At 26.6% G+C, this 25,930-nt stretch overlaps 1 protein-coding gene across 4 annotated transcripts in view; it reads right to left on the reverse strand.

Moving 5' to 3' along the window:
- The window catches only part of LOC123258596 (hemicentin-1-like), a 68,897-nt gene that overhangs the window by 16,558 nt on the left and 26,409 nt on the right, over nucleotides 1-25,930 (reverse strand). For all 4 annotated transcript variants that reach the window (XM_044718711.1, XM_044718714.1, XM_044718712.1 and 1 more), the window contains 3 exons: nucleotides 5,661-5,836; nucleotides 5,315-5,525; nucleotides 27-138 (listed from right to left, as the gene is read on the reverse strand). In XM_044718711.1, the coding sequence (XP_044574646.1) occupies nucleotides 27-138; nucleotides 5,315-5,525; nucleotides 5,661-5,836 (499 nt within the window). The remainder of the gene's footprint in view (nucleotides 1-26; nucleotides 139-5,314; nucleotides 5,526-5,660; nucleotides 5,837-25,930) is intronic.

Raw genomic sequence — 25,930 nt, forward strand, 5'->3', positions numbered from 1 at the left:
TAAGTATAAAAAAGTAAAAAAGTTACCAGTAGATGAAAGACGGCGGTTCAGGTGTCTGTAGTACGATGCAAGTAAGATTTATATCACTTCCACTCTTGATATATAGTTCTGAATTTCCAGCTATTTTTGCTTTTGACACTGCAAAAACATAAAAGTTTGAAATATGTTATTACTACATTCAAAAAAATTTTAGTTATAGTTTTTTAATTGTTTTTTATTTGGAGAACATTGATACGGGGTCTTTGCTACTACTATCAAAGACCAGTTTAAGCTTTTCTCTCCGCAAAGTCGTACAAAACTTCATAAACGCAATAACTTTTAAATTACACACTAATAACCTTTTTTTTTTTTTTTATTAATACAAAACCCTTTTTGAAAATTGCGACTTGAAACAGTTTCGTAAATATATGATTATAAAAAAAAAATTGAAACTGCACATTTTTTCTTGTAGCTTGTTTCAGTCAAAGCATCGTTTGAAAATATTTAATAAACATTCCTATATACTTCAATAAACATAGAGCGCACTGAACACCCAATATAAAATTTAATAAATCTCTTTTCTCTTCTGGAATTTATGTTTATAATAGATTGCACGGAACTTTGATTAAATTAAATCTCGGTATAGAGAACAGAACATTTTTTCTCTGTAAAATAAATTTTGAATCATTTCTTTTTTGTTTTTTTAATACAAACAGTCTATTTGTAGTTCATAATATTTCGTAAACATTTTTTAGATTTATTTTTCCTGCAGCTGCAATGAATTTCGATCTCTATAATGAAATATTTTGGAAATTATGAAAAAATTGATGAATCAAAGAACTAATTTATTTGCAATAGTTCTTGATGAAAAATTTCGTGTACCTATTGATTGAAAAAGAAAAAATGAATAAAAAAATAAAATATAAATTTTTTTAATATTTTATTTTATTTTATTTTATTTAAATGAACAAACCCAACAGCCTAGGGGCCTTTAACAGGGTTAATAATACAACAGAGTATATAAAAAAAAAATTTTTGATTTATAACAAGATGACTTATAGATAGCATAGTGATTTCATATTTAATAGAATATTAATATTAGTATTAATTATAAATATTCTAAATTATAAATATTAATTATGAATATTAATATTAATTATAAATTTAATAGATAGATTGCTAAATGAGTAGACCATTGATGTGTTAGCAATTGCAAACCATAACAAAAAATAATAGTAATTGATAAAATTGAAAAGAAAAAATAATAATATTAATAATAAGAATCTTAAATTAAAAATAAAGATTTTTAATTGTTAGATATATTCACCCAAGGATGGTATGAGTGCTTATACCGACAATAATGTGGTGAAAATAAATAATAAGTAAAAATTAAAAAAAATTTAATGAATTTAATAAATAAAAATTTAATGTAAAATTTAAAAATTAGTCTAACATCAATTTGGATCGGGGATAATGGCTTTGAAATATAGAACTCTTTATTTAGTAAAAACACCGATCTTCGGAAAAAATAGTAAATAATAAGAATAATAATAATAATTATAAAAGTTGTAGCAATTGCACATAATTAACACTATTAAGTTGATATTTTGCCAAGTGATGCTGTTATACAGCCACTAAGTTAGTTTGACAGCACCAGGTGTAAATAATTATTTGATAATTAGTAACAAGATTATTTTGTTCAGATTAAAGCAAATTATAAAAGTCATTTAAGAGCGCAAATCTTGTATCATGTAATATACGGGCCTGGTGCCCGATAAATCTGCTAGTATTGACATATATTTATAATCAGTACGATGACACCGGATGCTTGAGCGTTTGAGGTGTGCAAATTAATTTCAAAACAATGTCTTAAAATTGAACACTCAGTGTATAATGATCCGGCTGATCGTTACACTAAACAGTTAATAAATATTAATTGTTAATTGGTTGGCAATAGCCTAATCGGCTCGGTACCTGCATTTCGAAAGAGTGGGACCAGGGTTCGATTCCGGCGCGCACCAATATTTTTCAATGATTATAAACTAAGAATATGTGCGTTTCATTGTCAGCCTCTGTACCGGTCGGGTTTTCTGTGGTTTTCCCATATAGTTATGGAGGTAAAATGTCATTATAGAAGTACCTCCATACTATTTAAGACCGTAATGCGAATGCAGGTACTGATTATAACGCGTAAGTCGGCCACAGTCGCAGCACATGTGTGTCGGGCATGAAAGAAAAAATCCCGACATACAGGGGGGTGGGGACGAAAAAAGTGGTTGAGAGTTATAATGACGGGGTTGAGAGATTATATTGCGGAGAAAAAAGTGGAGAGACAATAATTCCCCACCCTCCCTTGTAAAACACTCTACAGTGATACAAGTAAAACCATCCTCAATTATAACCTCAATTATTAATTGTTAATTACCAACCATTAGACCAGAGTTTTTATAAAATTTTTTTTATCAAAAGACATTTATTTTCCAATGGTGTAATTTTCTCGTGAAATACAGGGTCAATTAATTTACCGAGGCAATAATTAACCTTGATCTTATCTAAATTATCCGTAGCGTCCGTTAGATCTTTATTTCAAACTCTAAATCCATTTTAATATCCCTCTTATTGAAATATTTGTCCCATAAAGAAAAGATTACTGTGACAAGGTGTTGTAAGTTGCGCAAGTAATGTTCTGTACGTGGAATCCTTAAAGTTTTATAAATCGATCTTTCCATTGTCGCAAATAATTTTTATCCTTTTTTTCAACATTTATTATTAAAACTACTAGAGCTTTATACTAACTCAAAGTATCGTATTGAAGTAAGTGGAAAATTTATTAAATCCCATTGCTAAAAAAAATTACTCAACAAATTTAACAAAGTTACATTTGCACACTCAGCAGCTCCGCGTTTGAGGTGTGCAAAATAATTTAAGTGCATATATAAAGTTGAAAATTAAAGAAAATACTTTGTGTTATAAAGGCATCACGCGCCGGTAGTTACATGCGACATAAAATTTTTGATAGCTGTAACTTGAAAGTTAAAGAGCTTTTATATTTAACAAGTATGCGTTGAACTTTTCGTAAAATTATCTCAAAGATAAAATTTTTTTAGACTTTTGATTTTTTCTTTTTAAATTCAATTTGTTAATTTATTCATTTTTTTTTATAAAGAAAATTTTTTGAGCTAATTTATATTTTAATAAAAATAGTTTTTATTTTTTTTTTCCGGTAGCCTGAATCATTAATTCTTACTTGAAGTAAATGCAATAAAATGCTACGAAAATAAATTCGTGTTGATCTGGGTTACGAATTTCCAAGCTATTTAAGAAGACTTACTGTGAGCATTAAGTATTAAAAGTAATTATCATTTATTATTTGATGTTCTTCATAATTAACGGCCGGAAGAATTAATTAAGGGATAAATTTGAGCAATAATTCCGAGTTGTTGAATTTTAAACATTAATAATTAACTATCGGAATTTTTTATGATATAATCTTAAATAACGACGATAATTAAGTTTGTTATTAATATTTAAGCTTCATTAATATTTTGTCTTTAAAAAATTAATCAAGCAAACAGAGACCTTTTTTTCTTTGTCACTGTGCTGTTTTATAATTGTAATGATTGTCAAAAGCCTGGGTAATCCATAGGTAAATTTGTATACAGTCGAACGATTGGATGCTCGATCAGACGGAGGTAATTACAAAAGAGTTTTCACTGGAGCGAAGATACAAAGAATACAGCTTGTGTTAATGAAATTCGGTCTGTAAATTTTAAGCTAACCAGCAAGTGTCACTAGTGTACTGAGTCGTAAAAACGCGATGAATTTTAAAGTTTTTTTAATTTTTAAGACGGCCGTTTGTTGAAAATTGGAAATTTAAAAAATTTTATTGCAACAAATGAATTTTTTTTTCAGTGCAGTTATTAAATTTTTAACTTAATTTTCAAATCTAAAGCTTCCAGTAGCTGCTAATTGAACGAAAAATGTCAAATTTAATGAATTAATTTCACTGATTTTGAAAAATTGTCAATTTGGAAGTAAAAAAAAATTTTTTTTTGAAAATATATTGACTAATTTTAAAACCCGGTTTCTTTTATAAAAAAATTTCTTCATTATAAAATTTTATTTTTTGGAATGATTTTAAATATTCATATTTGAATATTATTTTTTAAAATTGTATTTTGCATTTCAAAAATTGTACTAATTACAAATTAGATCAAAATTAAATTATATCGTGATGAAAAATTCAAAAAAATTATGTTTTTTTGGTTTTAAATTTAGAAGAATTCAAAAACAAATTAAAACTTTATGATATCGTCTCTAATTATTGACCAATTAATATGTCAATTTAAACTCTCCAATAATTTTTATTGATTATTACTAATTGACTGTTTAAATAATACCTTTATTTTTTATTTAACTTGAATTAATTTCATATAATTTAATTAGGTTATCATAATTCGATTTAATGTGAGATTTTGTAGGCGTATTTGTTTCTCGGTGTAGTTATTTAAGATTTAAGATTATTTTCAAATTTAGAGCTTTTTAGTAATTGTTAATTGAACGAAAAATGTCAAATTTAATGAATTAATTTTACTGATTTTGAAAAATTTTTAAAGTTTAAAAAATTGTAAATTTAGAAGTAGAAAAAATTATTTTTTTTAAATATATTGACTAATTATAAAACTCGGTTTTTTGTTTAGAAAAATTTCTTCAATATAAAATTTTAAAAATTTTATTTTTTGGAATAATAATTTTAGATATTTTGAATAGTCTTTTTCAAAATTGTATTTTGCAGTTCAAAAATTGTACTGATTACAAATTGGATCAAAATTAAATTATATCTTTATAAAAATTTCAAAAATTAATTTTTTTTTTGGTTTTAAATTTAGAAGAATTCAAAAACAAATTAAAATTTGTTAATATTTCATGATATCGTATCTGATTTTAAATTATTGACCAATTAATATGTCAATTTAAACTCTCCAATAATTTTTATTGATTATTCCTAATTGACTGTTTGAATAATACCTTTATTTCTTATTTAACTTGAATTAATTTCATATACTTTAATTAGGTTATCATAATTCGATTAAATGTTAAACTCTGTCAGCGTATTTTCCGGAAAATATCAGTAAAATAACAATTTACATTGTGAATTAATTTGATTTAAATTAATTAGAAGATATTGATCGAATTGCTAATTAATAATAATAGTAATAATAATAATAATAATAATAATAATAATAATAATAATAATAATTTTGATGAAACAAAACGACTAAAAAAAGGAATAATTGTACTATTGATAACGGAAGAAATATATATAGATACTAACCGACGACATTCAATTTATAAGCTTGACTTATTTTTGGTTCTGTTGAAACTTGACATTCGTATGTCCCGCTGTCACGTACTTGGGGAGATGTTATCTTAAGTGTCCATTCATCACTTCCATCACTGTGCATCGCTTGAAACCTTTGGTCATTAGTGTACGTCAAAATTCCCACTGTCAGAATATGAAGATCTCGTTTCCGGATCCACGAAACCTGTGTCAGACATTCAATTTAAACGTAAAAAATTTAATACCCTTATCTTCAATGTATCTATACATTGTACGTACATTAAACATGATAAAAAAGCGTAACAGCGTAACCTAAATAGGAGATTTAAAAAAAACTTACAGCGCGATCTCCAAGATTGCGAACTCTGCAATATAAGTAAGCAGATTGCCCGACTGTCGTCGTCGTTTCTCTCTTAGTCGTGTTGTCAAAGTAAGGCTGACTGAAGGGTTGTTCCCAGTAGGAAGATGGATGATGCTCTATCACCGAACCAACGTTCCCACTTTTGGCTGCGCAACCTGTCCAATAAAGTAACGAAACAATTTTACTTTATTTTTTATTTATTTTTAATTTTAAATAACTAATCTTATACATATTTATTTATTAACACAAAATGTTTTTTGATACCAAAGCAATACTTTTAAAATGTGACTCTTAAATCACCCCAAAATTTGTGTTAAAAGCTCTTCCGATCATTCAGAGGCAAAAATTACACTTTTTAAATGTTTATCTTATATAAACAATACACAGAAAGAAAAAACGTCTTAAGTCAAGCTTAAATTTTCTTAAATCAAGAAAATCTTAAGGAAATTGAAAATTTCTTGAATGAAGTTAAATTTTTTCAAGTCGAGAAAATTTCTTCTCGCTCCAAAATAACTTTGGTATTTCTTATAACTTTCTTCGTTCAAGAAATTTTTTTTTTCTGTGTATTGATGCGTTACAAAGTAACACAAATAATCTATAAAATTAACAGAAATTATGCATTAAAGATGGCGTTAGCTTGTTTTTATTCCAAGCACATATTTTCGCAGCTTCATATTTAACTTCAATATTATTTTGTTTTATTTTAGAATAACAATTTAGTTAAATAAAGCTTGTGATAAATAAACGAATAGTAGGGTCGATTAATTAAACGAATAATTTATTGAATACTGGTGTTATTTAGTCTTTAATTTATTAATCTAAAGTACACGTCAGTTGAAAGTGTACACTAACCAATCCATTATTTAAAATAAATTATTTATTTACGATATTTCAATCATTTTTATATTGTTTTATGGGTAAAAATTACAAAAATTTGGGCATTTATTATGCTGATTGTTTGGTTAAAAATGACTATTATTTGCTTCAAATAATTTCATAAAAACAACACATCAAAAATAGTCATATCAACATTTTAAGTGTGTTACAAATAAAATTTTATTGTATGTAAACAAAAACTCCTTTTTTTTAAAGAACAAAAAAATGTTTTTTTTTTTTTCTTAAAATCAATTTGATATTTATTATATTTTTGTTTAGGTGTTTGTACCATTACCTAAAAGTTCCAAAAAAGTATCTTTAAAAAAATGTAAATTTAAACAAATTGCTAATTATAACATCGATATTAATTTTATATAAAATTTTCTGTCGCGTATATTAATACTTATTACTGCTGCGTATTATTTATCATAATTTAATTCCGTCGGAGTTTTGTTTGCTATTCATGTTTGTATTAAATGGTAGGTATATAATAATTTATATCTATAACATCACATTAGTAATGATAATAATTATGAGACGTGAGTAATGAGCAACGAGTAACGGGTTGTATTTATTATTACTGCTGCTGTTATTATTGTTACTATTCTGATTGTCATGGTAGAATTTAAAGGTGATTTATCAACATGTGTGTAAATATGTTAACATGTATAGTATACCAATACATTTATATATGCCTATATAATAGTAATAGTAGTAGTATAGTTAAAAGTTGTATAGAGAAATCTGATATATAACAGATTGGTAAAATTTACATGGACATACGGTGATGTTTAGTCACGTTTACGTGACATTGACAAATAGCAGTTCTCACGTTTATATAAAATCGATAGTTGTTTCGAGAGAAAAACTCAAATGACGGAAACAAGATACATTATTTCAGATAGTTTTGTGTGTATAGTATACAGTCAACCTCTACTCGGACTTTAGGGGTCGGAGTGACATGGTGCTCTACCGAAATAAGAGCAAAACCTGGTATCATTTATTAACTTCATTTGAGAGGACCCGCGATGCTCTACTTCAGATATATATGAGTAATAAAGTCGCTCTATTTTACTTACGTAAAAAGTATTATAATTTTGCACACCTCATTAGCGAAGCGTTGAGGTAGTGCTCTACTCTCGACATATCAAAAAAAGCAGTTTTCTCGAAACTGAAATTGATTTTTTTTTATTTATATCGCACTTACAGGCTAACCTGAGTGTACAAAAATAAAGTCAAATAATTTGTCAGGCAGATAAAATATATTTTAATAACAATTATTTTGTTTAACATAGTAAATAATAACATTAAAAATAATATTTTCTGGACGTCCGTGTGTCTGTGTTTATGGATTGGTGTATATGGCGGGGAAATTGCTCGAAAAAATCATCGTACCGGAATAATTTTTTTTTTTATTATCTAAAGTAACACACTAAGGACTTTCTCAATTAATATCAGCGTTCAATTCACTGTCGTTAAATTATTATTTATAAAAAAATAATATACGACTGTGTATTTTTTTGTATATCTATCTATACATTTTATTATAGTATTTTTTTTCCTCACTTTAGAATTATGGCGCCACTAAACCATAGCAGAGTTTTCTGTTTTTTATTATTTTGCTTTTTATATTTTATTTTAATCAATTTTATTGTGAAAAATGAGATTGGATTTTCCAAACTTTTTTGTTTTGTAATTATCAATGTCAGTATATATCAAATATTAATCTTTATAATCAAAAGAATAAAGAAAATTTACTGAGGTAAAAGACACCTTACAATTAGGTTAAAAAAAAACAAATTGCAAAACCTGATAAGGTAAAAGCCCCAATTATTGACGGGGGTCTAAATATTGACACCCTAAATTATCTTTAAATATATTAAATTATCTGTAATAAGAATAACGATCAAATAAATTTTTATTAAATTCTAATTAATTAAAAAATTGAAAAAAAAAATCACTTTCAGTTCAAAATATTAAATATTAATTATTAAAAAAAAATAAAGTTACCACCAGTTCATCAAATCAGCTTACGAGCGTCTATTTTCTTAACAACTTTGGTTAGAAAAGCATTTTTTTTAACTGCCGAGTTTAAATTAATTTTTTCATGTAATTATATGACCTATTTTTTTTTAATTAACAGTACATGAAATATTTATAAAATTGAATAATCGAAATTAATTGTATGCTTTATAATATTTAAATAATGGGAGTCAATAACTAGTTCATAATTTTTATGGTGAATCCCATATTGACAGCCAGTCAACAGCGCTATGACGCCTTTTTTTAAGTATAAAATACGTTACGCGATTATATACAAGGCTTTTAACTGTCAAATAACTCGGCGTGTTTTGGTGTTAAATAAGTTTTTGAATAAATTGTTATATTTTTAATAATAATTAATCATTCATAGAAATTATTATTAATTAACTTTAATAATATTGATTACTTTATATCAAGTTTTGATAAATAAAAATATAACCAAATGATTCGACGCATGCGCAGTAGGGGCGTCAATAATTGGGGTTACGGTACGTCAATATTTAGATCAATCAGTTTTTTAACCCGTCAATAATTGGTGTATCCAGATTATCTATTTAATTATTTAAAATTAATTAGTAAATATCACCGATTATCATTTTAAAAAAAGAAATTGATTAGTTAAAACATTACTTAAGACATTACCACAAACAAAATTCAACGATATTTATATTTGATTGCTTAAAAAAAATCAAATCATAACTTTGTCTCTTATAGCGTCAATAATTGGGCCTTTTACCTTATATGACAAACTTTTCTTGGAAATAAAACTTTAACTTTAAAGGGGATACACGGAAAAAAAAGATGATTTAAAAATTGCATCACTAATGATGAAAAAATACGATTGTACGAGAGGCGTTAGTTTTGGTTTGAGGTGATACAAATATTGTATCACCGTGATGTAGATTCCACATCACAGTAAAGTAAATTAGAGTGCGCTACACGCATGCGCCTGAATATCGTATAGGTTATATTTGTTGTTGATGTTTTGTGTCGTTTTTTTTTTTTATTTATTAAGAATTTTTTATAAAAAAAAAAAAAAAAAACATGAAAATAACATGACCGATGACTTTGTATGTTCAATGCTAAAAGAATATTGTCTTGAAAAATTTATTTCAAGGTTTGAGGGTACGAATATTACTGTCAAGTTAGTCCCGTTTAAAATATATTAGATACAAAAATTGTATCACCGGGTGGCGTAAATTTAGCATCACCTCTGTTAACTTCACAGGTAATACAATAGTATATTACACACCTAGGGAAGTAAAGTAAGAAATGTCTCAGATCACATGTAATTGTTGGCCGAGGCGAAGCCGAGGTCAACAAACATGTGATCTGAGGCTTTCTTATTTACTTCCCGAGGAGTGTATACTATTTTTTTGTCCGACGAAGGCGGAAAGCGGCAACTTAGTTTAGCGCAGCGGGACGAAAGTTGCCACTTTCCGCCCGGAGGGCAAAAAAAATTGTATCACCTGATGAAATTTTAAAGCCACTTTTTTTCCGTGTACTGACAGCTTAGTGGCGTGATTCTAAAATTGTCTATGTGATACTCAGCTCAAAAGATATTGATTATCAAAGCAAAGAACTGTAATTCCGTCTTTGACAACTAATCACTTTGAAATTTAATCGTATGCCAAGCTAGGATCAACCAAATTGAAACAAAGAGCCGGTACAAAGCTATCTAATAATTAAATTTTATTTTCTCCATTTATTGTGGATTCTTTGATTCCTGAATTATGTCAAGAGTACACACAAAGGTTTTATATAGAAACCTTCTCATTGCTCTACTTTAAAGCATATAGATGACTCACTCATCGACAATAATAAATAACGAGAATGATTAATATTTAATTAGAAGCATAGTAGAATCGATGAGGCGTGTGCAGGAAACAAGAAATGAATAAATAAAATAGCAAATAGTGACACATGAACTGAAACGACTAGATAAACATCGGAATCTCTTTATTTTTTTATTGCCTACAGAAATAAACCGGTCTCAGGAAAGAAACTTTTTTATAGAGAGGAAAAAATATTAACGTATTCATCAATTCAAGATTTTAGATTAGTCCGACCGTTGTTATTTTGGAGTAAATATTCTCAAGGTGGTAACCTACGATGATAACTTATGATTAATAACTAAAATTGAATTTTCCCTTGGAAAATTTCATTGGTTATAAATAATGGAACAATAAAAATACTTGATTCAGAAAATTGTTTTCCGAACAACGAAACTTATTTGAATTTATTTCTTTTATTCATTTTTCAAAGAAAAAATTTTAATTTTATTCAAAAAAATAATTTTTCCGAGCTTTGATTTGAAAAATTCTTAAATTAGAAATTTTTTCTTGGTTTAAATAAATTTTATTTGATTCAAGAATTTTTATCTTGATTCGAGTTAATTTTTTAAGTACATAATTATTCCTTTAATTATATTGTTCTATATCATAAAATTCCCCTGTGAAAAAAAAAATATAAATAAAATCTATAAAAAATATATAAATTATTTATAGTAAATATATTTTTGATAACTAACTTTTGGCCGATTTTCATATATATTTTATATATTTCAAATAAATTTTAGATATATTCAAAATATATGTTTTTTATATTTTTAGCTATGTATTTTAAAATATCAGACGTATTGTATGATATTATATTATTTTTATTTTATATTATTAATAGCGGAAAGTTGAAATTAAATTAAAAGACGATATGCAAATTAATAAATTGTAATACGAGTGAATTATATTGTAATTTGTATATATATATATAGCCGAAGGCTAAATAAATAAACCATTATTATTATGGTAATAATAAGAGCCAGAGTTAAGCGCCAGAGCCCTTGGCGCGTAATCGAGAGATCTGGGTTCGATTCCCAGTCTGGGCTGTCTGATTATTTTTTCAATTACGGAAAAATTCCCACTGAGTAGGTCCCCCCTTTCCCCTATCCGTTCTTTCCCAACTCCCTTAAAATTTGCTTTAATATGGCGCTTAACCAAAATTATTATGGTAATTATATATTATTATATTCTACAGAAAAAATTCTTTTAAATTATCAAATTTTAAACTGAAAAATAAATTATTCTTCGTTAAAATTAAACCAAACTAGATAATTTGGTTGAATTTAAAAATGCTTGCTTCAATCACTTTTTTGAACATGACAATTAACAGTTGCAATCTTTATTTTTGATTATATTTAAATATTTTTTCTTGTAGAATTATTATGACTTTAAATTAAGTTATTTGTTTGTATTAAATGATCTATTTGGATTTTATTACATTTGAAATTAAATCTAATTGTAAACCTTTAATTAGTTAAGTAATCTTGTAACCTATGTAAACCAATGTAATTCAAATATTGATGGCTTTGAGGGAGCTTAGGTTCCAGAGCCAAATAAAATTTTTTATCTATCTATCTATCTACTTCACTTCTGTCTGGGTAATTAAGCAGAATACCATGAAAATAACTTTTATACTATTGTATTGATTGGCATATAAACCCTGATGAAAATATTTCCATCCATCAGCAAGAATCCGAATTAATAAATCAATAATTTCTGGGAGAATCAAATTTCACGGAACTATAATAAAATTAATCTGCGTATGAAAAATATGCCAGAGATACAATAGCTAGGCTCTCTTATAAGAGAATTAATGGATATTTGCAGCATACATATCATACCGTTCCGCCTAATATCGAGTTGAGTTTGAAATTTTTTGAATTATTCAGATATGATACTCGAAATATTACCCTCTAGCAGCAATACAACAAAAACCAATTTTTTGCCGGATTATTACCGTCGAATATAAATAAAGCTAATTCGATTAAATGTTATGAGGTTTTTTACTTTAACGGACGTAATAAAAGAAATTAAAATGTTGGTAGAGGTGAAATTTTATTTTGTATATAGATTTAAAAGCAAGATTGGGTCAGTATGATTTCGCTGTATATAATGAGAATATTTCGTGTTGAAGTAACTAATGATGTGAAACATGCAACGTTTTGTAGAATTCAACACCCCGAAGACTGATTCAGTAGTATAATATATATGTATGTAACACATATTGTTCACATACCTTATGTATAATAACTATACTGCGAAATAATTTGTTACAATATACGTGTGTGTCGACGTTGTTCGTTGCTCCCGTTGGATTGAGATTTACTCGACAATATTATTTCAGAAATTAGTTGTACCCACATACACATGCATTACAAATCAAAATACGTTATATCATAATCAAGATAAAACAAACTTCGGGAGAAATTTTAGTTGTATTTTCTATTTATGTGAGCGAAGATTAAGAGATTATAAATTTCGTTATAATTACCGAAAAAAATAATTGCCCAACTTTTACAGTAATCTCTGATATATAAATAAATAGAAACTCATTTTAGTTAATCGTTAAATAATTATTATTTCTTTTTTCTTTATTATCAATAACAATATTTAGTTTTTTAGGTAAGAAAAAAAAAGTTGAAAATTTAATTATAAAGAATGAAAAGCAAATACTCGAGTTGGAACACAATATGAACTCACTAATAAAAATTGGTTGAACCACCCGATAATGGATTGATATAAATTTCTATTTCTATTTCTTAGCGTCTGCAATTTCTATAAAAATACTTTTAACCCCAATAGCTTTTTCCAATGGCGTAACAAACTAAATGAATTACTGCGTCAACAGATAGATATTACAAAACTATACAATGTCATTTGGACAATATTTCAGTATTTATCACAAAACTATTTTTCTCGAAAGGTACTTTATTTCATCTCAATCCTTCACTTTATATTTATTACAGCACGTCAACTTTAGCAACTTTGATCCCACTACGTAATCTGAGCGCTCTAAAAACTTTATTTTTATCCTTTATCAATTTTGTTGTTGAATTTAATAAAATTTTATCGCTAGTTATCAAATTCTTACAAGCAAGTTTCTGTTAAGAAATTATAGAAAATTTGGAAAAGGGCATGACTCATAATTCTCATATCTATATTATTGAGAGAATAAGCAAAATTTTGTGATCAGTGTATTTATGTGATAAAATGGGTTTTTATGGTTAAATTTGGTATCGTTAGAAAAATCTTGACCTGGAGTTGTGCCATTTCAAGCTTTCATATCATTCTCACCAATAGTCGATTTATGATGATAAATATTTAGGCTTTATTCGAAAATGCTCTATTTCTAGATACATAATTAAGAAATGCCCTTGTATCTTGAGAACCATTGACATTTTTAAAGATATAAGCTCATCCCGATGTTACACTCATCAAGACCTTTCATTTGAGTACCCACATCGATTTTTCATATATTTATATATATTATATATATGTATATATGAAAAATATATCAAAAATGCATGTGGGTACTCAAATGAAAGCTCTTGATGAGCGTAACATCAGGATGAGCTTACATATTTAAAAATATCAATAATTAAGAAATGACCTTGTATCTTGTGGAATATAGACATTATTAAAGATATAAGCTCATCCCTATGTTACACTCATCAAGACCTTTCATTTGAATACCCACATCAATTTTTCATATATTTATATATATTATATATATGTATATATGAAAAATATATGAAAAATGCATGTGGGTACTCAAATGAAAGCTCTTGGTGAGTGTAACATCGGGATGAGCTTATATCTTTAAAAACGTCAATAGTTAAGAAAGTACAGTGCAATTGAATAAAAAGCATTATTTAATAAAGCAAAGTTTTATTTGTTTATAGTTCATAAGTCACGGCACATAATGACTTCACGGTTGCTAGTAAAAATTAATTTCATTTAAAAATAGCTACTGAAAACTTATCATCATAAATCTACTATTAGGGTGCGACAAAATTTAATCTTCGAAAGCAACCTTTTAAAATTGGAATTTTCAGTTTCGCTTTCAACAGGAGCTGTATTTGGGCATTTCCTAATATATTTTTATGTGTCACGATTTATTTGATATTCACAGAATTTTTTAACAAGAGCTTCGTTTGGCCAAATTTTGAATTTTTTAATTCCAGAAAAAATGCTCAAACAAAACTCCTGTTAAAAAATAATGTGAACATCAAATAAATCCTGACACATCAAAATATCTCAGGAAATGCCCAAACCTAACTCATGCTAAAAGCGAAACTCAAAATTTTAATTTTAAAAGGTTGCTTTTAGAGATTAAATTTTGACGCATCCTAATCTAATATTGCTGAAAATTTTTAAAATTTTTAGAGGCACAAATTCAAGCCAATATCTTTCCAATGATGCTAAATTCAACAAAAAAAAAAAAAACCCCCCGATTTTATTAAGTAAAAACACGATAGACAAAATTTTAGTAACTCTCTTAACAATATCGATCCACTAAAGTCAATTTCTTAAATTTTAGATAACAACATCTCGCCAAATAAATTGGGTATAAAAAAATGATACGCCCTTTTGAGTTTGGGATGAGAAATGTCTTATGTCTAATACCAGGAGTGAAATTTATATTGCTCTGGTCGTAACAAGTGCGGTATGCTGTCAGAGGCTATTTGCCTGGAGCAAAGTAAAAGAGGTTTTCTCTTTCTGTCGAGAGAGCGGGAGGAAGAATGGAATTGGCATATAGCTTGTGCCATTACTGGTGCTTCTGCTTTTGCTTTTGCTGTTTCAGAATGTCTCATGGAGGTGACTATTACATGCTGAGAATATCGTACCATGTTCAAACTAACGAACCGCGTAACCGCAAAATTTAACCACGTGACTCAGCACTTTCTACTTCAACTACTAAACTCACTTCTGGCTCTTACACAATAGAACTACCGACATTTTAGTCAGGTAATTTTCTTAAAGTATTCACTCATATTATTTTTAAAATTAATTAAACGCGTGTACATTGGTTAAAATCTATGCTTAGAGTTCAGATCTTTGCTTGGAGCTCAGGATCTTTGCAATGATCAGATTAACCCAAGTATGCAGCGCTGTCGGGGAAATTAAATGTTGAAATTAAATATTGCGACGAGCAGGAAGAAGAAAAAAGAGAAAAGAGATAACTAAAATAAAATAAAAGAGAAGAGAAGTGGAAATAGCAAGAGACAATAAAAGGAATAGCTATCTCGCGTATTTCTCCAATGTTGCGTGGTTTGCATTAGCGAAATTACATCCTATCCACACGACGTTATCTTAACAGTAGCAGCACCACCACCAGTGGCGTGCACCTAAGATTTCGTTGATTCGCAGCACGAAGAGCAAGGCGAAACAAGAAACTGTCACGGGCAAACGTTCAGTCAATTATAAGTTGTTGCAAAACGTGATTAGAGTACAAAGTAAGTATTAAAGTTAACTTTATAGATGCGAATAGAAGCAATGACAACAAATAACGCTGAGCTTAATCACCAAATCAGAATTATTTCATTAATTATTATTATTATTAATTATAAATAGGCGCCGGCATATTGAGCAGAGTTATGTGTGCTTAATAGTATTAAGAAATTAAATAATTTGCATATTCAGATTTGCTAATTTATCTCGTGAGCTTAATTATTTTTCTTTGGAAAAAGTTCCCTCCAAAAATTAACCTCTTTTTATCAAACAAAGCACTGCATATATTTATTTTCTGTAGGTTGTAATTATTACAATAAGTGTCTTTTTTATTTTTTTATAAATTCAATAGTTTAATTATTAATTAGAGATTGTATAAAAATTTTTTTGATGATCTTAAAGGGGTTTTTAGTGTAAAAATTGGTCATATATAATTTTTCGATCGAAGGTAGTGTTTAAGACTTCCGACAGAGGGCGCATAGTAGCTGAATTTTCTCCCTACAAGAGAGTTAAGTCTTAAAATACAAATCAGAGGTTATGGCTACTGATAAAACGTTATTAAAAAAAAATGTTTGATAATTTATTTAAATTTATTCACTTGACAACAAAAATTGATCGGGTGATTTTGTAAAATTTTAACGTGGCTCAACATAAATTTTTCGTATAAAAAAATAATGTAAAAAAATGTGTCGCTGTTTTTTTCCATACGATTTGTGGTGATTGTTTTTAACAATTTTTGACTGTACAGAGAGAGTCTCCAAAATGATGATTTAGTGTTACATGTTATGTCAGATGAAAAAATGAAAATAGGAATTGAAATTTCAGTTTTATTCAAACAGACGTTTAATATTGCAAGATTTTATCACTGAGTTTATCGATAAGCTCTTTACGCTGGAATAGAAATAGTGTAACAAACACGGAAATTGGTGAAACAAGGAAAAATTTAGGTCAAAGGGTTACAGAAATTACAGAGCGTTGTAAATAAAATTTTTTATTTAATTTAAATGGAATTAAATTGATAGAGCAAATGAAATTAATATTATTAGCAGTAATTTATATGAAAAGTTATGTTCTATATTTATAATTATTCTTGAAATAATGATAAATACATAATAAATATGTAATTTATGATTTTGTGCATTTTAAATTGAAAGAATGTTCAATGTAGCCACACAGAAAGAAATTTTCTTTAAAAATTACCGTTGAATTCAATGCCATTAACTTATTACCGTTTTTTAAATAAAAATTACGAAAAATTCATTTAATTTATGAGAGACTAGATAAAACTTTTTGAAAATACATTGAATATAATTTTTGTATTACTTTATGCAATTTTTATGGTTTATTTTTGTTTAGTTTTAATAACAAGTCAGTTGATAATTTTAAATTTTGAATTTACTTGACAAAGATGTATCTTTCTTTCAAATAAATTGAAATCGAATGGACAAAAGTATAAAATAAAGTATTTAAATGGAAATAGAACGCTCAGGTATTTCAAATTAAAATCCTTATAAAGCATTTAGATTTACAGTGAGTGAACAATAGAAGTATAGCAAATGGTAGAGAATAATTTATTCAGAGAGAATTTTCGATTAAAAATTACCGTGACAATCGCGGTAATGGCCGAATAACTCTGAATAAATGAAATAGATATTTTATTTATCACAAGAGATAAAAGGTATATTTTTTATTCTGATAAAATTTCTAGCGTTGCTTAATTTATCGTGTTGTTAAATTTATATGGGGAAATAAATTATTTTATTTTATTATTTTTTGCTAGATCATATTTATCTCAATTTTAAAATAAAGAGAGAAAAGAGTGATTGATAGCATATAAGAGAGTGATGGCAGTATTTCGTTTTTTATCTTCAATAGACTTAGCTTGTCTTAAGACATAGTGCTTCTTGAAAGATGAAAATTTTCAATCTCTAAGATAGAGCTTAGTTTTTGGTGGCTTTATGCAAGATCGCACTACAAAATTAGTTCTAGAAAATATTTTCTGGTTAAAATATTTGCTGTAATAAAATCATCTTAAGGAAATATGAGTGTGACAAAAATTTTCATTTCATCCGAACAATAAAAATTTTGATTATAAATTTCATACGAAACAAATATAACTGTATGATAAATTTGACATCAAAGCATTCTAATTTCCCTAAATGATGTAGAAAAAAAACTATAAGTTATATTTTTAATAAATAAATTGTAGAAATGTAATTTCAAAATTCTGCATCTAAGAACAATTATCTTCAATGAAACACGGGAAAAAGTAAACTGTAAAATTCACTCAGATTCCGGATAATTTTTATAGTTTCAAACAGTACAGTGGAAATCCGCGTGGCACAAATCTAAATAATACAAAACTTAATCTAGAAAGTGTAAAAGCCACAATTTATAAGGTAAAAGCCCCAATTATTGACGCTATAAGAGACAAAGTTATGATTTGATTTTTTTTAAGCAATAAAATATAAATATCGTTGAATTTTGTTTGTGGTAATGTCTTAAGTAATGTTTTAACTAATCAATTTCTTTTTTTAAAATGATAATCAGTGATATTTACTAATTAATTTTAAATAATTAAATAGATAATCTGGATACACCAATTATTGACGGGTTAAAAAACTGATTGATCTAAATATTGACGTACCGTAACCCCAATTATTGACGCCCCTACTGCGCATGCGTCGAATCATTTGGTTATATTTTTATTTATCAAAACTTGATATAAAGTAATCAATATTATTAAAGTTAATTAATAATAATTTCTATGAATGATTAATTATTATTAAAAATATAACAATTTATTCAAAAACTTATTTAACACCAAAACACGCCGAGTTATTTGACAGTTAAAGCCTTGTATATAATCGCGTAACGTATTTTATACTTAAAAAAAAAGGCGTCATAGCGCTGTTGACTGGCTGTCAATATGGGATTCACCATAAAAATTATGAACTAGTTATTGACTCCCATTATTGAAATATAATAAAGCATACAATTAATTTCGATTATTCAATTTTATAAATATTTCATGTGCTGTTAATTAAAAAAAAAAAATAGGTCATATAATTACATGAAAAAATGAATTTAAACTCGGCAGTTAAAAAAAATGCTTTTCTAACCAAAGTTGTTAAGAAAATAGACGCTCGTAAGCTGATTTGATGAACTGGTGGTAACTTTGTTTTTTTTTAATAATTAATATTTAATATTTTGAACTGAAAGTGATTTTTTTTCAATTTTTTAATTAATTAGAATTTAATAAAAATTTATTTGATCGTTATTCTTATTACAGATAATTTAATGTATTTAAAGATAATTTAGGGTGTCAATATTTAGACCCCCGTCAATAATTGGGGCTTTTACCTTAATTTAACATCGAAAATGTGATTAGTAGCTGTCACTATAGTAAATAACGACTCTCTCATCTTAAAAATTACAGTTTCAAACAGTAAAAATTACCGTTTCAATATATAGACTATACTATGAGGAGAAGGGGAAGGTCTCACACTCGGAGAATTTAATATTTGAAACAGTAAAAATTCTACTCTTAAAATATATATTTTACCAGTCCAAACAAATCAATAATTATAGTTTGATTTTTAGCGTTGCGTTTAAAATTTACCATTTTACTTTGTAAATATTGACATTGCTTGTATAGAAATTTAGTAACTGTAGTTTATATTTTTTACATATCATAAGATCATTTTTTAAGTACGAAATGATAAATATCAAAGTTAAAATTCTTAATTATTATACTTTAACATTTTGGACTTCCACATAGCGAATATTACTGTTTAAAATAGTATTTTCTTCCATGTCAATAATAAATTGTAGCATTTAAATGGTAAATATTATAAAGTGGTTGTTAAAATCACGATTTTACTGTTTGAAATGGTAATTTTTACCAGTTGATCATTACTTATTATAAATCGACTGTTATTTATTACAATTTAGTTTTTTCCGTGCATCAAAGAATTCTAATTTTCCTAAATGTTATAGAAAAAAAAAACCAATATGTTATATTTTTAATAAATGAACCATGTAGAAATATAATTTCAAAATTCTACATCTAAGAACAATTATCTTCAACGAAATTCTTAGACATCTTGTTTGAAAATAATAGAGCCTTGTTGAAGTAAACTTCTTCTGGATAATTTTCTGCTCATTTAATAGTTTTAATTTGTTTTTACTGAAGAAAACGGAACATCCGGAAATTTGAAGAAAATATTCATCTCAAGTTAAGTGATTATTTTTTCAGTGTAAGTGTCTTAGTTCATCTATTTTTTGATTTAAGCCCTTTATTAAAATACAAAACAGTAACAAATGCTCTGATAAAAATTCAGTTTTTTTTAATATTCTTATTTACAAAAAAATACCGTGAGTAATTGATGAAACACTTAAAAAAAATTTCCTTTATACCAACATTAAAATTCGTTATTGATGGTAAGTAATTTTTCTCAAGTTTTTTCCGGAGTGTATAATATATATTTGTGAGAAACATACATCGTAAGTTTACATTTTGTTTAAAATATTTTTCCAAGTTGTCCAAACGAATGGAAGGAATGAGAAATCCTTAGAGATAAATTCAAGTTCTTTGTCCAAAAATAAAATATTCTGACAGTGCATAACCGCTATACCAGCTAACCCACTTACAAACCAACATTTTTACGTCTAGCTCTGTACTACTAGGAGCAGTAGAAGCATAACTTTTCTCTCGGAGGGTAACGGTGAATAGGAGAATAAAATTTTGGCGATTGTGAAGTACATTCACTTTTTATTCAGCTGTCAAGAGTGTAATTGTGTTTACTTTTACACTGCAGTAAATATAAAAATCTATTGGAATTATTATCACGGTAAAAGGTCAATCAAGTTGAATACTTTCATAAAAATCTTGAGGTGAAAAATCCTAACACTAATGCAGCATACATGAACTGGAGTTTATATGAAAGACTGCTAGTTTGAATTACTGTTACAGAGAAAAAATCCCATTAAAAATTCCAGAGACCGAATAGCGTGAAATCTGTTTATGAAAATAATCTTCTCCAATACTGTGTGCTTGTGATACCTTTTATGTGCGACAGATGCGATTTAGCTCGAGTGGTTCAATGAAAATTTTTAAGTGATAGTAGATATAGAATTGAGGAAGAGAGCACTCCACGCTTAACGCTCGAGATGAGAAATTTTATTTTCCATCCTCATATTTTCGTATTGATTGTTACCCTTATGTCGCTTCGACTGAGGCACTTTTTCCTTTCAAGTTATATAACAGATATATGAATCCAATCATTTTTTGTCGGAATCGGATGAGTAAAGTTAACAATCTCAGGTTACAAATAGTTACTTATTTTTCGGAGAAAATATATTGCACTGTTATTAAAATATTTATTATAAATTTTAAAATAATGTCAAAGATTTAGATTCTTGGTTAACTTTGAAGTAAAAATTTAATATTGATCTATAATTTTATAAACATATGATAATATTTTTTATTATTATTTATTTGTTAAAAAATTAGAAAATGCAATATATAAGTTAATTTTGATAACATTTGATTAATCTACATTATTAAGAGAATAAGAAAAATTTTCTTTTAAATTTATTAAGATAAGTATTTATTTATAATTAAGCCTAAATGGCTGCATTAGAAAATTCTCTATTTCTAGATACATAATTAAGAAATGACCTTGTATCTTGTGAAATATTGACATTTTTTAAGATATAAGCTCATCCCGACATTACACTCATCGAGACCTTTCATTTGAATACCCACATCAATTTTTTATATATTTATATATATTATATATATGTATATATGAAAAATATATCAAAAATGCATGTGGGTACTCAAATGAAAGCTCTTTACAAGTGTAACATCGGGATGAGCTTATATCATTAAAAATATCAATAATTAAGAAATAACCTTGTATCTTGTGAATTATTGACATTTTTAAAGATATAAGCTCATCCCGATGTTACACTCATCGAGACCTTTCATTTGAGTACCCACATCAATTTTTCATAAATTTTATATATTCATTTATTTATATTATATATATGTATATATGAAAAATATATCAAAAATGCATGTGGGTACTCAAATGAAAGCTCTTGATGAGTGTAACCTCGGGATGAGCTTATATCATTAAAAATATCAATAATTAAGAAATAACCTTGTATCTTGTGAATTATTGACATTTTTAAAGATATAAGCTCATCCCGATGTTACGCTCATCGAGACCTTTCATTTGAGTACCCACATCAATTTTTCATATATTTTATATATTTATTTATTTATATTATATATATGTATATATGAAAAATATATCAAAAATGCATGTGGGTACTCAAATGAAAGCTCTTAATGAGTGTAACCTCGTGATGAGCTTATGTCTTCAAAATATATATGATATATATGTATATATGAAAAATATATGAAAATGCATGTGGGTACTCAAATGAAAGCTCTTGATGAGTGTAACATCAGGATGAGCTTATATCTTTAAAAACGTCAATATTTAAGAAAGTACAGTGCAATTTAACAAAACTTATTATTTAATAAAGCAAAATTTTATTTATTTATAGTTCATAAGTCACGAAAGTCACATAGTGACTGCAAGGTTGCTAGTTATAATTTTATTCAATTAAACGTAGTTACTTAAGTAATTTAATATTTTTACTTTTTAAGTTACGTTATCATTTATTAAAACTTATCAATAGATTATTAAACTCCTGAAGCAAAAATATACTATGAATTTAATATACCATTAAATATGACAAAAAATCGATAACTGCATTCCAGACCAATGCAAAATACCTGAGGATTTCACGCTGCAAATACGTCAAACTATGTAGGCATGAAATCTGTCACATTTGTCGTTTACATTGTTTTCATATATTACACATTTCATTCGCATAATCCTACATAGAGAATGTGTCGCGTTACCTGCAGAAATTTAACAAAATTCAATTGAGTTTTTAAAACATTTAAATTGAGGAGAATTTTTAATTTGATTAGTGACGAAAACAATTTTATACATTTTTGTTGGGATCTATTAGTCATACGCTATAAAATTAAAAATTCCACATGCGCTTTTATAATTAATAGGAATTTCTAGTTAAGGGTTATTTTTTTATGCACGCTCAAAATTTGATGAAATTCAATTAACGTAGATACTGCCTCCATAAATAACCGAGATTAAATTCTGAACAGAATAATATAAACGGTCTTTATCCTGGAAACCGATTTATCAAGTAATTAATTAACTGAAATCAGATGGTATAGAAATATATATTCGCATCAGCATCAGCATACCTAACCTCCATGCATGGATAAAAGATCGTAAATTCTTATGCGCAGTACGCCTGCGTGATTACAAAGTATAACTTAAGCAACGACATTAATGGCTACAGTATACGTCGGAAGCCAATGTATCACTTTACTATTATCACTTAACGATTGCACTAAGGCGGGTTTAATTGATTTTTATTAAATTATTATTATATAAATTTAAAATTTTAATTAATTCATCCTTTTCGCTAAAATTAACGAAAAATATTATGACCCGTAAAATAAACTTTTAATGAGTTTAATTAAATCATTCCAACTTTTTTTTCTCGACTTAATTTTCATTCTTTTTTACAAAAAAGTGGTAAGTACAGGAGGTAATATATTCAACCGGGAATTGTAATTATAAATTAAAATTATAAATAATAAAATTAGCCGGGAGTTGTTAAAAAAAGTAGTTAGACAATTATTTTTATATTGTAGTTAAATAATAAAAAAATTCCTAAGAGATTAAGATGAGAAGTAAGTCGAGAGCCAGATAAGCGAAATATCACGGTTCTGAAATCCTCGTTCGTTGTCTTATACTTGCTGTCTAGTCTGGTGGCACAAGAACGTGAGTTTTATCGTACGTGCCTTGGGTTTATATGACAAATTTCTACGAGATTTACAATTTATAACCTTTCGTATCATTTTACTTCTATTTTTATACAATTATCGCTTCTAACTTAATTATTAAGATAACAAGGGTGCTTTTCTTCAATTCGTAAAAAAAAATAAATAATTGCTTCTTTTTTTGCTCAACACTGAAAATTTTTTATAGGACTCTAAATTAAATTCTTCCGTATATATTTTTGATCAAAAAAAATTTTTTTCGCCGAGATTATTAATTTTTGTAAACTTTGTTCAAAAATAAAAAATTTCAAGAGATGCATATTAATCAGACTTGAGATTTTTTTGCTAAATAAAATTCTTTAATAAATTTTCTTCGGTAAAATATCATTTCATTTTATATAGACCTTCATGAACAAAAAATATATTTTAAATATATTTAAAATCTATAAAAAATATATATAAATTATGTACAGTAAATATATTTTTAATAACTAACTTTTGGCCGATTTTCATATATATTTTTTTTTTATATTTTGAGCTATGTATTTTTTATGTATTTTAAGATATATTTTTAATAGATCTAAAATATATTTAAAATATATATAAAAATCGGCCAAAAGTTAGTTATTAAAAATATATTGATTATACATATTTTTTATATATTTATATATTTTTTATATATTACAAAATATTTTTTTTTTCATGGGGGTAGATTTATAAATTATTTAGATTATAAATTTTTGTAAACTTTGGTCAAAAAAAAAAATCTTAAGAGATTTATATTAATCAGACTTTTTTTGTTAAATTTATTTTTTAGAAAATTTGACATCGATTAAAATATCAGTAAAATAAAATTCCTTAATAAATTTTCTTCGGTAAAATATTATCTAATTTTATATACAAATATATTTTGGTTAGAAAATATTAACAAAACATCAATTAAAAAAAAACTTTTTTTTAAATCGACTTTTTATTTCGTATTTTTCTAAACAATAAAAAATTACAATCAAAACCTAAAGTATTTGCAAGTCGTATCTGTTTTTTTCAACTATAGTATTTTTTGCTTAAACATTTTCACCACGTACGATTTTTTTCTCACACGAGAATCGGTCCGTGAATCATAAATTTTTTTCTAATGAAAATTGTCATCCGGAAAAAAATTATTCTTCGATTCAATTATTCAAAATTGACCATACGAAATATTTTTGAAGAATTTTGAAAGTCAGAACACGTGTAGTTTAATTTTAAAACACCTTCTGATGTAAACTAATAAATTTTTTTTTCTTTTTATAAACATCGTGAGAAATTGTATTTGCGAGCTAAGAAGTATGAAAGCTTAATGTTATTTACTTTTGACATAAAAATAAAATTTATTGTCAATAAACAGTAAGTGGTTTTTGGTAGTGAAAAATTGATGTATGATCAAACCGTACACCTGACTACTGGCAGGTCTCCGGAAACCCCAATTGAAAGTTTTATCACTAGCTACACTCTAATACACTCACAATAAGTTATTTTTCATAGTATTGTTTGTAGATTGAAAAAAAATAAAGTTAAAAAAAATAAAATTAATTAAAAAATAAAATAAAGAGTAAACTTCTGCAATTAATAAAAGAAAATTCCGAGGTAATTAATTTGTAATAAAAATACTATAAAAAATGACAAGACTCAAGAGTCAGTCTACCGAAGAAATAAAAAAAAATAATAAAAATATACATCGCCTCTAGAAGATTAACTGTTGATTAAAATAAAAGAAAACTTGAAGTAGAACTGTAATTTAAATATTTACTGTCTCTTTTTAGCTGTGTATTCAAGTATTTATTATGAAATATTCTATATTTTCAAATTATTATTTATTTATTTAATTGGCCATGAAGTCGAAACTCCTTGCGGCCATCCAAATTGGTACAAAAAATCTTAATATAATATATAAAGTAGTGTGTTAAGTAGTATATATAAAGTAGTATATATAATGTTGTGTGTTAAACACTCAGTCACTCAATCACTCAATCATCACTAAATTCTAATACAATGAATACATATTATATCAGATTGTAAAAAATATTCATAACAAGCAGTTCGAAACTCCATAAACGTTGGTAACGTCGTACAATCAGCTGGTAATTGATTCCAGATTTTAACCG

Source organism: Cotesia glomerata, linkage group LG2 (genome assembly GCF_020080835.1).
Source record: "Cotesia glomerata isolate CgM1 linkage group LG2, MPM_Cglom_v2.3, whole genome shotgun sequence".
NCBI lineage: Eukaryota > Metazoa > Arthropoda > Insecta > Hymenoptera > Braconidae > Cotesia > Cotesia glomerata.